Source organism: Protopterus annectens, chromosome 15.part0 (assembly GCF_019279795.1).
Source record: "Protopterus annectens isolate FY-2018-M chromosome 15.part0, PAN1.0, whole genome shotgun sequence".
Classification (NCBI taxonomy): Eukaryota; Metazoa; Chordata; order Ceratodontiformes; family Protopteridae; genus Protopterus; species Protopterus annectens.
Window position 1 is genome coordinate 45,525,665 of NC_056749.1, and position 16,301 is coordinate 45,541,965.

General features: G+C 38.6%; 1 protein-coding gene across 1 annotated transcript in view; it reads left to right on the plus strand.

Moving 5' to 3' along the window:
• Nucleotides 1-16,301, plus strand: part of CENPI (centromere protein I) — a 2,543,587-nt gene that overhangs the window by 1,590,211 nt on the left and 937,075 nt on the right. The window contains exon 12 of the mRNA XM_044057225.1: nt 10,106-10,223. Within this exon, the coding sequence (XP_043913160.1) occupies nt 10,106-10,223 (118 nt within the window). The remainder of the gene's footprint in view (nt 1-10,105; nt 10,224-16,301) is intronic.

A 16,301-nucleotide genomic window follows, 5' to 3' on the forward strand; every position in this document is an offset into this window, starting at 1 on the left:
ATGTTAGTAACATTGTTGAACGAATGGTTAACAGAAACATCATTGTTAAAATCATAATTAAAATCATAGCCACAACCAAGAGAGTCATGTAAAGTGTTAACCTCTCTAGGATCTAATGCTCCTATTTGTACCATACATTGTTCTTGTGTGTTGTGTTCCTGTAATAACTGTTCTGTTGTACTGGGCCATACCTGTTGCGTAATCTCTCCGACCTTCTCAAAGTCGGTTCCTCTAAAAAAATCCAGTTGCCCTTCAACATAGTTAGAATCACAATAATCAGGATTGTTACCATTTCTATAAATATCTGGTTGTACATTATTATTACCCGTGACCACCTGACCTCTGTCATACACATCACTATCACCTCCATTACCATTGTGTTTCATACTTTTAAACTGTTTAAAATGAGAAAACACTTTTTTATTCTTGTAATCTAAAGAATCACATTGTAATTTATCATTTTTAATATCTAAGCCTCTACTGGTAAACTTATCCAAATCCTTAAAAATCTGTTCCAAACGGAACTTGTTGTGCTCAAAAAGCAAATCCTGTTTAATATTTTTATCCAGTAACACAAGTTGTTCTGATAAAACTGTTAACTTAGAATTATTATTACGAATAATGAGCTTAATCAAGTCCAACCCCGTTTTGTCAAATAGTTCTAGTAACTGCTCAGAAAACACAGTACCTTCTGTAAAGCCAAATGGCAATTTAAATATACGAAGTCCTTTGGGAACTTGTCCCAGTTCCAGCGACCTCTCCAGAAATACATTGTCCATCTGTAATGATTTGAAGCTTCTTAAAATCCTTTCAAAATCCTTGAATTGTTGGTTAATACTGCCCATGTCTCTAACATTAAAGTGCAGTCCATTCGAAAAAGTAGGTGCAGTCAAAAAAGCCTTTAAATCTGAATAGTTGCGTTCAGAGTTAATAGCAGGACCAACAGCAATCTCGCCTCTCTCACCACAACCGTCCCTAGCGTTCTGAGCCGTTCTGGGAGATGCTACAATAACCCTTGCACTTCCTGTATTGGTGTCACCTCCTCGCAGGCTCCCCGAACCATTACTAGCTTGGCGGCTTGTGTACGCTTGTGTTAGGGGTAGAATGTAGCGTAAGTAAACGCTCCTGCGAGTCTGTAATCAAAGTATCTTCATCACCACAATTTTTCTCTCCCCTTTCTTTTAACACTTTCAAGAGGCGCTGTGTCAGTTCAAGGTGTTTTAAAAGATTTATATTTTTTGTTATAGGTAGAATTCCACACAATATACACAAAGGTGGTGATGACAAGATTATGCTTGAGGCTATCGAATGTTTATGTCAATCAAGATTAAATGCCTGTATGCTACCTGGCATCAACGAAAACATATCTATTTCAAGCATTTTAAAATATAGGTCACATTTCATATGACCTTATTTCAATTGACATTTAATATTGTATTTTACTATGTATAGTTTATAATTTATTGAATTCATTTTATTTACATATTTATATATATATATTTAAAGTAATTTTTAAATATCTAATTTAATTAATTTAATATAAATTTGTTTTATATATTATATTATAAGTATTTATTTTTTTATTGTGGATATTTATTACATATTTATTTTACTATATATATATATATATATATATATATATATATATATATATATATATTTTAAATGTGTATTTTAAATGTTTTTTTATTGATGTCAAGTAAAAATATTTATATATTTTTTTTTCTATAGTGATATTGTTTAATCAATTAATTAATTTTATGATGTTAATTGGGTTATTGAATGATTGGGTAACTATGTATGTATATATATATATATATATATATATATATGAATGGGCCAGTTGGTAATTTCTTGTACTCTGATGATGCCCTGATGTGTGGGTGAAAGCGCTAAGTACTTTTCATTTTATTTTGTGTGGTTCAGTAATAAAGCAGGTTGATGCAGTTCACTGTGTGGGTTTTGTATTTTTACTAGTTGACACATTTTTTCAGTTGTTTCATTTTTATCCACTCAGTGACTGCTTCTGCTAGCTTTGTTTTTGAGCTATATTTTATTATATATTCCTTCTTGGCCATTCAATTTATTTTGGTTCTATTTAGTTCGTTTTTTATTTTGTGAAGTTATTTTTTATTACGTGATTACTATTACAACATCGCAGACATGGAGCAGTTATTAGTACAGCACCTTGAACTGACACAGCACCTCTTGAAAGTGTTAAAAGAAAGGGGAGAGAAAAATTGTGGTGATGCAGATACTTTGATTACAGACTCGCAGGAGCGTTTACTTATGCTACATTCTACCCCTAACACCAGCGTACACAAGCCGCCAGCTAGTAATGGTTTGGGGAGCCTGAGAGGAGGTGACACCAATACAGGAAGTGCAAGGGTTATTGTAGCATCTCCCAGAACGGCTCAGAATGCTAGGGACGGTCGTGGTGTGAGAGGTGAGATTGCTGTTGGTCCTGCTATTAACTCTGAACGCAACTATTCAGATTTAAAGGCTTTTTTGACTGCACCTATTTTGTCGAATGGACTGCACTTTAATGTTAGAGACATGGGCAGTATTAACCAACAAGTCAAGGATTTTGAAAGGATTTTAAGAAGCTTCAAATCATTACAGATGGACAATGTATTTCTGGAGAGGTCGCTGGAACTGGGACAAGTTCCCAAAGGACTTCGTATATTTAAATTGCCATTTGGCTTTACAGAAGGTACTGTGTTTTCTGAGCAGTTACTAGAACTATTTGACAAAACGGGGTTGGACTTGATTAAGCTCATTATTCGTAATAATAATTCTTAGTTAACAGTTTTATCAGAACAACTTGTGTTACTGGATAAAAATATTAAACAGGATTTGCTTTTTGAGCACAAGTTCCGTTTGGAACAGATTTTTAAGGATTTGGATAAGTTTACCAGTAGAGGCTTAGATATTAAAAATGATAAATTACAACGTGATTCTTTAGATTACAAGAATAAAAAAGTGTTTTCTCATTTTAAACAGTTTAAAAGTATGAAACACAATGGTAATGGAGGTGATAGTGATGTGTATGACAGAGGTCAGGTGGTCACGGGTAATAATAATGTACAACCAGATATTTATAGAAATGGTAACAATCCTGATTATTGTGATTCTAACTATGTTGAAGGGCAACTGGATTTTTTTAGAGGAACTGACTTTGAGAAGGTCGGGGAGATTACGCAACAGGTATGGCCCAGTACAACAGAACAGTTATTACAGGAACACAACACACAAGAACAATGTATGGTACAAATAGGAGCATTAGATCCTAGAGAGGTTAACACTTTACATGACTCTCTTGGTTGTGGCTATGATTTTAATTATGATTTTAACAATAATGTTTCTGTTAACCATTCGTTCAACAATGTTACTAACATGTTTAATTTTGATATACCTGATGATAGAGAACTTAATTTGACCGTTGAGAATTGTTCTGACATTAGTGATGTTTTTATTATTACCGAAGGTGTTTTTAGTGTTTATAACTACACAGACATACAGTTTGGAAATTATTTTTTAGTTCTTTTTAAAAGAGGTTTTAGATTTGTTCCTTCCTTTAAACTTGACATTGGTAAAATTTTAATTAATTTAAAAATGTACACTAGATTATTAAATTTAAAAGTATTTTTTGCTAACAACGACTTGGTTGGTCATAGTGGTACAGCACATTTGACATTAAGACGTAGCAGTACATTTATTCCACCAAGTAATCCCACGATTCTGATTTTTGAAAAACTTTTTGAGATCCAATTTAGAAAGGCTTTAAAGAAAGAAAATGTTATGACTAGGAATCTTACATCTGCTGAAAAATTTTGTCTCAAAGAAATTGCTACTTCTGATAATTACAGAATTATGAAGCCAGACAAGGGAGGTGGAGTGGTTATTATGACCAACACAGATTACTATAATAAAATGACAATTATGCTGAATGACACTACTGCATATGAAAAAGTGACAAAATATGAGATGACAAGGGCCTATATGAAAGTAGATTGGTTAATATATGAATATTTGATGGAAGGTATTATAACAAAAGATGAATATTGCTATCTAAATGTGGAATTCCCCATCACACCAACCATTTTTGGTATCCCTAAGATACACAAAAATATACAAAATCCACCTTTTAGGCCGATTGTGTCTGCAAAAGGGTCTAAAACTGAGGTCCTAGCATCCTTTATTGATGTCAATTGCAAAAACACTCTTGTTAAACTACCACATATTCTAAAAGATTCTTGGCATTGCCTGGATCTAATCAGACAAAATAATGTTATGAATACTTCTGATTTTATTATGGCTACAATTGATGTGGTCAATTTATTTTCAGTTATTCCTCATAAGCAGGGTCTGGAAATGTTTGAAGCAAGTTTACTAAATTATGGTGATATGGATGCTAATAAATGCCGGCTTTTAACCGATTTAATGGAAATTGTGTTAGATAATAATTTTATTTACATTGACGGTGAATTTTATAGACAAAGTACTGGTGTTGCAATGGGTGCCAGATGTGCCCCTATATATGCAAATTTGGTGTTAGCCAAATGGGAAAAGGATTCAGTGTTTACATCTATATATCGGCAGAATGTTTCTCTTTATCTGCGTTACCTTGATGATATTATTGTATTTTGGAAAAGTGAAAAAGCTGTATTGATTGAGTTTATTGAATATCTGGGGACGACATTTGACTTTCTTAAATTCACTAGTAACATTCAAGAGAAGCAATGTGAATTTCTGGATCTAACCTTGTCCGTGGATGGTGATGGTTTTCATTCAAACATTTTTAGGAAGAAAACCTACTCTAATTCTTTTTTACATTTTGATAGTTGTCATCCTATGTATCAAAAAAGAAATTTGATAAAAGGACAAATGGTCAGATTATCAAGAATTATTAGTGATGATATTATGTTTAAACATGAAATTGAGAATTTGTCTAAAATGTTTATGGATCAAGGATACCCAAAGAATCTTATTGACACTATTAAAAATGATATTTACATCAATAGGGGAATATACGCTATAAACCTATAATTAGATATGGATGTGATAACCTGTCCAATAATAGTGCTAGTTTGGTTAGATATGATTCCTTTATTTTGCCCTACAATGATACATTATTTTTTTTAGCTGATATTATAAAAGATATCTGGACAAGTGTTTTTGTTAATAACGCTGAGCTATCTAAATTGTTGGGAAGTCAGCCAAAGATATCTTTTAGTAGTGGCAGAAATTTAAAGGACATTTATGAGTCGAACAGTAACAGGAATTTATATAAAGCATCAAAAATGAGTAAATGTGTTACCTGTCACACCTGTAAGTACATTAATGATGGCCCTTATGTAGCAATACAGGGTTTTAATAAGACTATTTGGTGTCCTGGTTACTGTAACTGTAACACTAAGATGGTGACGTACCTGGCCACTTGCTCTACTTGCCCAGCATTTTATGTCGGAAAGACTATTAGGAAGTTAAGGAGCATAGTCGAACATGCTAGGGACATTAGGAAACACAAGACCACTAGCTCACTATATATGCATAGCAGTAGATGTACAAGTTTTAAAAGATTTATATTTTTTGTTATAGGTAGAATTCCACACAATATACACAAAGGTGGTGGTGACAAGATTATGCTTGAGGCTATGGAATGTTTATGGCAATTAAGATTAAATGCCTGTGTGCTACCTGGCATCAACGAAAACATATCTATTTCAAGCATTTTAAAATATAGGTCACATTTCATATGACCATATTTCAATTGACATTTAATATTGTATTTTACTATGTATAGTTTATAATTTATTAAATTAATTTTATTTACATATATATATATATATATATATATATATATATATATATTTAAAGTAATTTTTAAATATCTAATTTAATTAATTTAATATAAATTTGCTATATATATTATTATTATATATTATGTATTATAAGTATTTAATTTTTTATTGTGGATATTTATTACATATTTATTTTACTATATATATATATATATATATATATATATATATATATATATATATATATATATATATATATATTTTAAATGTGTATTTTAAATATGTTTTTTATTGATGTCAAGTAAAAATATATATATATATTTTTTTCTATAGTGATATTGTTTAATCAATGAATTAATTTTGTGATGTTAATTGGGTTATTGAATGATTAGGTAACTATGTATGTATATATATGAATGGCCAGTTGGTAATTTCTTGTACTCTGCTGATGCCCTGATGTGTGGGTGAAAGCGCTAAGTACTTTTCATTTTATTTTGTGTGGGTCAGTAATAAAGCAGGTTGATGCAGTTCACTGTGTGGGTTTTGTATTTTTACTAGTTGACACATTTTTTCAAAGGAAAGTACATGCTACATCTGCTGGATGTGAATAAACAACTTTATTTCTATAGTCCTAGAACCAAAGACTTTTTATCCAACCAGGTTAGGCAGCCCAGTCTCTAGAGTTATATTGGCGAAATGGTTGACTGATTGTATAACATTTGTCTTTGGTAAATTGATTTTATCTTTACCAAAACCTCCTAGGGCCCATTCCACAAGATCTGTGGGGTTTTTTTCAGCTTTTTGGTCCAGAGCATCTTTAGATGATATTTGTGCAGCTGCAACTTCAGCTAATTCGCACACCTTCATTGCTCATTTCAAATTGGATATGATTTCTAGGAACAGAGTAGCCGTTGTTTCTGCACTGCTCCGGAATAATTTTCTTTAAGGATCTCGCAAGGTTACAGTAGATGGAGAATCAGCCACATCAGTTGAGGAATGAAAGAAAATAACAACATCACATTAAAAAGTTATGTACTCACCATAACGTTCCATCTGTGTTGTCCATTTTTGTTCTTCCTCAATTCCCCGCCCACCTGCCCCCTACTTTTTGCTTTCTGAAGAGATTTAAAAATTGTAGAGGAACTTCTGTTCCTGTGAGCTTCCGCTTCTCTTTTCTGTTCTGCCTTTTGTATTTCAATTATTGGTTGTCCTTTTATATCTAGGGGCAGCAAACTCAATCTGGGGTATGTTAGATTGGTGGGGCATTATGAGTAAAGGGAGAAGCTCGAGCGTGCTGGGATCCATGATCTGGTGGAAGTGTCCGAGATGGATCCGAGTTTAGGTTCTGAAGCCACCAGTTGAGAAATAATGAACGCGGGCAACACAGATGGAACATTATGGTGAGTACATAACTACTTGTTGTATAGTTTGCAGATGGAGGGGTCTGTGGTCTCCGTGATCTTTGAAAAATGTTTCCATTCATACATCTACTAATAAGTTTGTATGTGTGTTTGTCACCTCATTCACTTCTATATGCATTATCTGGTAAGTACCATTTTTGCCACCAGTGAATTCAGTAGTGTTCCTGCATTTGTTATCTTTGTTTCACTATTTTATATTCTCTGTATACATATTTTCTTGATATATCTCTATTCATTTCATATGATTCCAAGGCTGGTTTGAAAATGTACCATGCAGATCAGTGTTGTAAACTGGTTAACAAGTTTAAATAAAGTATAAAGTTAATAAATTAATTGCGACAGATGAAACATCATGTGGGAAGGTCTGCTGATACCCAGCTGAACTCAAGCACTGTAAAATACTGTTCCATGCAGTCTCTGAGAAGAGCGAGAGAGAGATGCAAGAGCATACACCTGCATAATGATGAATACTCAGAAGTCTTCAGTAACGTAAATACCATACAGTACTATTGTATTTTCAAGCACAAAGCTGTTGAGCCCTGTGCATATGTATTGTAATCAACTCTGTGGGGGTTGATGCTCACTGGAGGAAAAAACATTATCCTCACTGCAGTAACCACTCTACCAACCCCACTACCATGCTCAAAGATCAGAAGGCAAAAGGTTCTTAATCAAACCATCTCTGTTTTATTAACTGTGTAATTTCTTTCCCCATGACTGATGGTCGTCAAGCCTCTAAGGGCTGTCTTCCAAGCAGCCATGAGGAATTTTGTGCTGTTGCAGACATTCTGGAAATTAGATGGGTTTTTTTGGGGGTCATTTTATCATCCTAACTCATGTATGTGTGCTGCTGTTTGCAGACGATGTGGCATTACAAGCAGACTCTGAACAAGAACTTCAGCAAAGGATAGCGGAATGGACTGCAAAACTGAAGGCACATGGGATGAAACTAATTACAGATAAAACAATGGTAATAGCAGCAGATGGGGGGAATCAGAAGAAGCTGAGAACTGAGATAGAAGGGAACATAGTAGAACATGTTACTAGCTTCAAGTGTCTGGGAGGGGTGGTTGAAAAGAAGGAAAGTCTGAGTGAAGAGGTCAAAGCTAGAATTAGGGGCTTCAGCCAACTGGCATTGATTGTCAGATATAGTGTATGACAAAAGAATGCAAAAGAAACTGAAAAGTAAGGTGTACAAAGCAGTGTTGTGACCAGTACTGCTGTATGGTACAGAAGACTGGGCTAGAAGTGATGGAGATGAAGTGCCCGAGACAGGTGGTAGGATGCACACTGTTGGACAGATGAAGAAATGAGACTATAAGAGCAGAAGCCAAAATAGCTTCAATTGCAGAAAAGTTCAAAGAGAACAAGTTACAGTGGTCTGGAGACGTGCAGAAAAGCAGAAGAGAATCTGGTGAAGATGATTTGGGACAGATATGAAGACAGTAAGAGGAAATTAAGGTGTCCAGCAGAGTGGTGCATGGATGGTGCGAGAGATGATTTGTGACAGTCAGGGTAGAGTGCTGAAGGAGCCAGGAGTGTAGCATTGAATCAAGAGAGATGGAAACAGTTAACACGGCACCCCGACATCATGTAGAAAATGGGAAAAGGAGGAGGGTTGAAGATGATGATCCTAACTTAGCCCTCAATGGTGACATTGAGTACTTGCATCACTGTGAGAACAGCCTGCACCCCCTCAGTTCATGCATGTATGCTGATTGGGGCTAACATTGTCAACTTGGAGGGACATGCTGACATCCCTCAGACTCGGCCTCACTGCTTGACACACTTCTGTTCTCCTAAAGGACCTGTCAGTGGAGCCATGGTGCAGGCCAGGGGGAGAACGAGTCCACCCATCCTTCCTCTCTGGACTAAGTGCCTAAGAATATTTGGATTACTTACCATTTCAAAGTTAGCATTCATCTGCAACAACAGCATGGGCAGTGAAATGCCAGTCAAGCAGTGTATAACTCACCTTGTTTTCTTTGCAGGATTTTCCTCTGTTATACACAATGGATACATTAGATATGTGAGTGTTCATCATATTACTTTATCTTTAAGATGACCTTCAGCAGTGGATGCTTATTAAACTTCTGCCACCCTCTGTGAGTAGACAGGCCTGCCCCCACCCAGTTTAGTTGTCTTGTGTCCTGTAAGTTTGCTGCTGTATAGTCCTATACTTACTTAGTTTTATATTTCAGTTGAGGCTCGGCCTTGCTCGATGGGAAAAAAATATGGGAACCTGGAATCACACGTCATAACTCAGGAAAGTAACACCATGGCATGTTACAGTAGGAGTTTTTTAAACCCAGAGTACAGAAGATGTGTAAAGAATTCAGCAACAGAGGAATTTCATGGAGAAGATTGTAGCTGTTACTCCCCCTGCAGAAGCCGTATCTAAGATCAAGTGATGTGTTGAGTGATTGCATATCTGTAAGAAGCAGCCATAAGTCCTGTGTGTCGAGACTTTCTTGTTCAAAAGAACTAAACTGAGAACTTGACAGTTTGCACCAGCCCTTGTCAGTACAGAACCTTTGCTAGGGATCTGTGCTATTAGTGCAGAAGGGCTGCAGAAAAATGGAGTCCACTGGACTTTGAAAGTGAGCCCATAAGTAAGGATTATTTCCCAAAATATATCTTCCTTCCAGCTCTTGCGTTAACATGAACATTGCCTAAAAGTGCTGTTTGTATGAGTGCGCAGAGAGTAGCAGCTGCTGAGGCCACAAGTCATTTGTGTTTGTTTTTATCAGTAGTCTGCCTTCTGTGGTTTGAATGAATGTTAAACATATGTATATAAAACATATGTGTTTTGTACTGCCTACATTTAAATTTTGTGATACATATACCTGATTATTAAACTACGTTTTATTTTTATTACAGGAAGGGCTCTCTAGCACAGAGAAGTTCCTTTACAGACTCCTGCAGCGCTGGGATGGTTCCTGCTGCCGATCACAGATCCTCCTATTACTTAGTCAACTTCCCATCATCACAGATTCTGGTATGTTGATAATTCACCATTAACGTAATTTGAAATGATAAAAAATGCCATCTGACTGAGCAGTGAGCATTGCCAGTGGTCTGTATGGAACATGGAATTCAGTCTGATGGGCTGTTCTTTGAATGACTCAGTTAACTTCTTTTACAAGCTGTTGAACCCACTGAATGACACCTGAAGCATGTTATTATGTCTTAGTCTTTTTTTTTTTTTTTTTTCTCAGTTTTTTTTTTTATTTTTCAAGTACATTTGAATGAATTCCATAGTATTTATACATAACATCTTAAATAACTATGCACACTATTTACATTAGCTTGACACTGTAACAGATCTTAACCTATACAGTTACTTTACAAGTATGTCTAATCCATTATCAGAGTATCTGATCAATTATTGTATAGTGTCAATCAACAATAAGACTTTTCCACAAGGTTTGTTGATAATTGGCTTTGGATAAATTCTTAGATGTTCTTCGTGTTTCACTGTTGCAGTCATTACATTTGGGTTATCTGCCTGCAGGTAGCCCTCAGCCGGCCTGAATACCAGAGTCTTGGATTCCTGTGTCGGATGCTGTCTCTTCTTCCATGACGTCAGGTCGTCAGGGGTATAAAACACGCAGCCGATGCCGTTATATCAGTCTTTCTTGCTGCACAATGCCCAAAGCAGAAGCAGTTCACAAGTGCCGGTTGGCCGACTACTGAAATTTTCATATTCGAGTTTCAGAACTGAAGTCTTCAAAAAAGCTAAGTACCCCGTTGGGGATCCCTTTTCTTGCTCTTAACCGATGCCAGTAAAAGTTAACAATTGTCTTACCCGTGGAAAGTAAATACCTCATAAAGATTTTAATTTGTACTGCATTCCTTGCTTAGGCCCAGATCACAACGTCCCTCGCTGTTTTGTGCCTTGTTCAATCCCGAAAGTATTCATTGTCGGTCTATATTTGCAGCTAATTATTTCGGTTCTCGGTATAACTATCCAGAAATGGCTTCGGTAAGCCATCCGACTACAGATATTCTGAAAAAACGTAAGGATAAAGACAGAGACAGACCGCATAGGTCCAAAACTGCCGACGACACTTCCATTAAGCTAGTCGCCAGGTCACCGGTACTCAGGCGCTTTCGCAACCCCTGATACCCACTACTTCAGATTCGCAGGCCTCTACTGAGACCCATTCGGAGTCCGGTATGCCGCAAGATGCTTCTTCGACTGTGGAACCTGCGGATGTCTCTACCGTGGATGGGTCTGGAGCCGCTGTGCAGGCACCAGCTTCTGAGGGTGTATTCAGGCCTACAGACTTGCATTTTAAACCAACGCCATCTTCTTCATCCAGGCCTAAAACTCGTTCCACGCCAAGAAAACTGACATCCAAACCGCATGGCCAGGCCCATATGCCTAAAAAACAAATGCTTAAAATGGCTGAAGACCTTATTACTTTAATTAGGGGAAGCCAGCATTCCCCCTCTGAGACCTAGAATGGATTTTCCTTCAGATTCTTCTGATCAGGATTCTGATATTTCTGTTTCTTCTGATTACCAGGATTTGCCCTTATCTACGTATGAGTATTCTGATGCAGAGGATTCCATTCCCTCTGCTTCCCCTCCAGAAGATTTTTCTTTTGGTGAAACCTTGCACACTCTTGGGGAGCATTTCCGATGGGAAAGCCAGGATTACACTGACTCCAAAAAGAGGCTTAGGGAATTCTTACTTCTTCCTCATCACAGGCCTTTAGCTAACCCTCCTGTTCTGGACATTGTAGATGATGCTTTCTTGGAATCTAGCCTGTCCCTAGACTTTACCTCCAGCTCCCAGAAAACCTGACTGGTATTACAAAGTACCTGACTCTCACAAGTTCCTCTTCAAGAATCCTACTGCGGATCGACCATGTCCCAAGGACTCAAGGGCATTAAGGCTACTGCTGCCAAAAATCTTACCCCTTTTGATAGGGATTCTAGAACCATGGACAGATGGGGTAAGAAGGTATACACTTCTGCTACTTTGGCCATTAGGGCTTTAAATTGCCAGTTTCATATGTTAAAGTACCAGCAGCATATTATGGGACTACTTAAATAGAAAATGATGTTGATTCCTGACTGTGCTGAACACACAGAATTACAGGATTTAATGCATTCTGCTGAACAAGTTGGTAAATATACTTTGCAATGTGGTTTTGATTCTTTAGAAGCATCTTATAGGGCTGCTGTCACTGGGTCTGTACTTAATGGGCATGCTTGGCTTAAGGAGCAAAACTTGCCAGATCATGTTAAAGCTAAATTACTTGATGCTCCCTTAAACCACGAACATCTGTTTGGCAACAAAGTAGAAGTCGTCCTCAAAAAGATGGAGGAAAAAACTAAATCTATGCAAACTGTTAAAGATTTCCTACAAGTACAGCCTCCCAGATTTAGTAGGCATTAGCCCTCTAAGAAGTGGTCCTTTCCAGCCTCTTCCAGGCCTTCTCAGTCCAAACCCAGGAACAGCAGACCACCTAGGTTGCAATCTCAGACTGTGCACAGGCCTAAGCAGTGGGGGCTTCCCCTTCCAAAGCAGGAAGTAGTAAGACTCCCCCCACGGAAAAATGTCACAATGACTTAACCTTAACCCTTCCAAACCCTGCCCAACTGCCTTCTCCTTTAGGGGGAAAGCTCGCCCTGCATGCAAGACCTGGGAACTCATTACTCAGGACAAATGGGTTTAAATATAGTGTCCCAGGGATACAGATTCCACTTCCACACCCTACCAACCCCAAACGGTTGGCCAGACTTACCCCCAAATCAGTGGGCAGAGGCTCAACAGCACATTCTCTCTCTTCTAAGTAATCAGGGCTATTCAACCTGTCCCAGCAGAAGAAAGGGGACAAGGTTTTTACTCCAGTCTTTTCCTGGTACCCAGAAAAGACAGCTCCTGGCATCCAGTCCTGGACCTCGCTATTCTCAACACCCTTTTGTTAATTCCAAAATTCAAAATGCTAACACTTCAACAGCTGAAAGCTATGCTAGGCAAAGATGCCTGGTTGGCAACCTTAGACTTAAAGGAAGCTTACCTACACATTTCAGTAAGGGAATCTTGCAGGAAATACCTACACTTCAGGGCAAGCTCCATGCACTTTCTGTTCTCTGCACTTACCTTTGGCTTATCTGCTGCACCCAGGGATTTCACAAAGTGTCTAGCTCCAGCCATTGCATTTTGCAGGCAGAGCAATTTTCAAATATACCCATACTTGGATGATTGTCTGATTCAGGCAGAAAGCCAGGACTTGCTATTAAAACATCTGGCATTTGTAAAGAAACTTCTAACTGGGGTACACCATAAACGAAAAGAAATCTCACCTAGTACCCTGCCAACAGATTGTATTCCTGGGAGCAAGCTTGGACACAACTTCCCAGATGCCTTTCCTCACTCCAGAGTAACAAGTTTATTTGACAGCCTACTTCAAACTACTGGCCGCAAAGACCATTCTATCTGCAAGGAAAATTTTGCAAGCCCTGGCGTTCATGGCCTCTGATTTGCATATGAGGAAACTACAATGGTATCTAAAAAGCCTATGGTGCCAACATTCTCTGGGCCTGGAATCAATGATTCCTATCATCCCTTGTATAAAGACAAGAGTTCCTTTGGTGGACAGAGGCCTGCCACCACAACCAGGGGCTCCTCTTCACTCTCCCCCCTGCCGCCCATACCCTAATAACAGATGCATCAGACGTTGCATGGGGGGCTCACTTGGCAGGGCAGTGCATTCAGGGCAAATGGAACCCGCGACAGATACACCTGCATATCAACCAAAAAGAAATGTTAGCTGTACAGAATTCTCTGACAGCCGTCAAAGACCACATTCTTCCAGGACAATTATTGGTAAAGACAGACAACACCACAGTCATGTGCTACATAAACAAGCAGGGGGGAACCCACTTGTACCCTCTTTGCAGACTAGCCATGGCTCTTGAGTTACCAAGTGCACCTACAAGCTCAATTCCTGCCAGGCAAACTAAATTCACTGGCAGATGATTTAAGCAGAAATCTCATGGACCTACACGAATGAAACTGGAACCAAAAATATTCAGCCTATTGAGCAACAAATGTGGGACTCCATAAATAGACCTGTTTGCCTCCCCTCAGAATTACCAATTGGACAAATTCTGCAGAAGGACTTCCCAAGGTCAAGCTTGGAAAGTGGATGCCCTGTCCTTTACCTGGGAAAGCCTCTTGATTTATGCCTTTCCCCCTCTGCCTCTCCTCTCGAAGGTTCTACTAAAGATCAAACAGGACAAGCCAAGGACAATACTGATTGCACCAGACTGGCCACCTCAGCACTGGTACACTTTCTTGCGCTGTATGACACTGCTGGAACCATGGCACCTACCTCAGACACCGTCCCTGCTGTCCCAGCAGGCGGGCCAGATTCTACACCTTCAGCTTCAAACCCTGTACCTTGCAGCCTGGCTAATTCCTTGAGTTCTCCAATAGCACTCCTAAGTAAGCAGGTGCTAGATGTCATTCTGTAGGCAAGGAGGCCTAGTACTAGAAAATCTTATGCTGAAAAGTGGAAAAGATACTGTTCTTGGAGCCAGACTCGGGATGGACACAACTGTGCCCAACTTACAGCATATTCTTCAGTATTTAACAGAAATGCTCCACAAGAGCCTATCCTTCTCATGTATTAAAATTCATGCCTCTGCCATTTCAGCACTCTATAATACTGAACCACCCCTCTTCTTTCACCCTCTGCTAAAGCAATTCCTCAGAGGGGCCAAAAATTTAAGACCCCACCATGCGAGCCTCTATTCCAACCTGGGACCTTAACTTTGTATTGGAAAAGCTCACCCCCCCCCCCCCCCCGAGCCAGCTGCAACTGCAGAGTTGAAATTCCTTTCTTGGAAAACAGCCTTCCTTCTAACCATCACTTAAGCAAGAAGCGTGTCTGAATTACAGGCCCTCATGGCAGTGGAGCCCTTCATTATCTTCCATGCAGACAGGGTTTCCCTCAGGACCAATCCTTCCTTTATGCCCAAGGTGGTGTGTATTGTGGCCCTAAATCAGTCCATTCATTTGTCTACCTTTTTCCCGAATCCACAAAACAAAGGAGAACGAATACTGCTTAGATTTTATTAGGACAGGACTAAGCCTCTCAGAAAATCTGAACAGCTGCTAGTTGGCTTTGCTGCAGGGGCAGAGGGTAAGGCCATTTCAAAGCAAACCATTTTCTAAATGGATAACCCATTGCATTAATTTCTCCTATAAGCACCATGGAAAATCTACCCAACAGGGGATAAGATCACATTCCAGCAGGGCTGCATCTACCTCTACATCCTTTCTCAGAGGGGTCCCTACCAGGGGCATCCTAGAAGCTGCTACCTGGAGCTCTGTACACACCTTCACCAAGCATTACCACATGCCTATTATTTCTAAATCCAGAGCTGGTTTTGCCACTGTAGCCTTGCAGGGCTTAATAGCTGGTCTTAATGCTCCCTAACTTCCTCCTCCCTTCCTTAGCTTTGGGAATCAACCCAAATGTAATGACTGCAACAGTGAAACACGAAGAGCATAGTACACTTACCATAAATGTAGATGTTCGAGTGTATTCACTGCTGCAGTCCTGGTTACCTTCCCTCCAGCCCCCTGACTTCTATTGGCTATACTTTTCTTCTTGTTTAGTGTATTTCAGCTTTCTGGTGTATTTGCTTTTTGTTGGAGGTGTAACATAACATATAATTGCTTCCCATTGTCGGGCCACCTGCCATCTGGGGCAAGAAAAACTGATGTAATGACGTCGGCTGCATGTTTTATACCCCTGACGACCTGACGACCTGACGTCATGGAAGAAGAGAGAGCATCTGACGCAGGAATCCAAGATTCTGGTGTTACCTGCAGGCAGATAACCCAAATGTAATGACTGCAACAGTGAATAAACTTGAACATCTACATTTATGGTAAGTGTACACAACTGTACTTCCTTTAGTTTTTAATTTCCAGTAGTGCTGTGGTTTTCAGTAGGCTGTAGAAGTCTTCCAAAGTTGGTATTGTGTTTGTATTCCATCTTCTTGTTATACGCTTCCTTGAAATTGCAAGTATACTCCATACTAGATG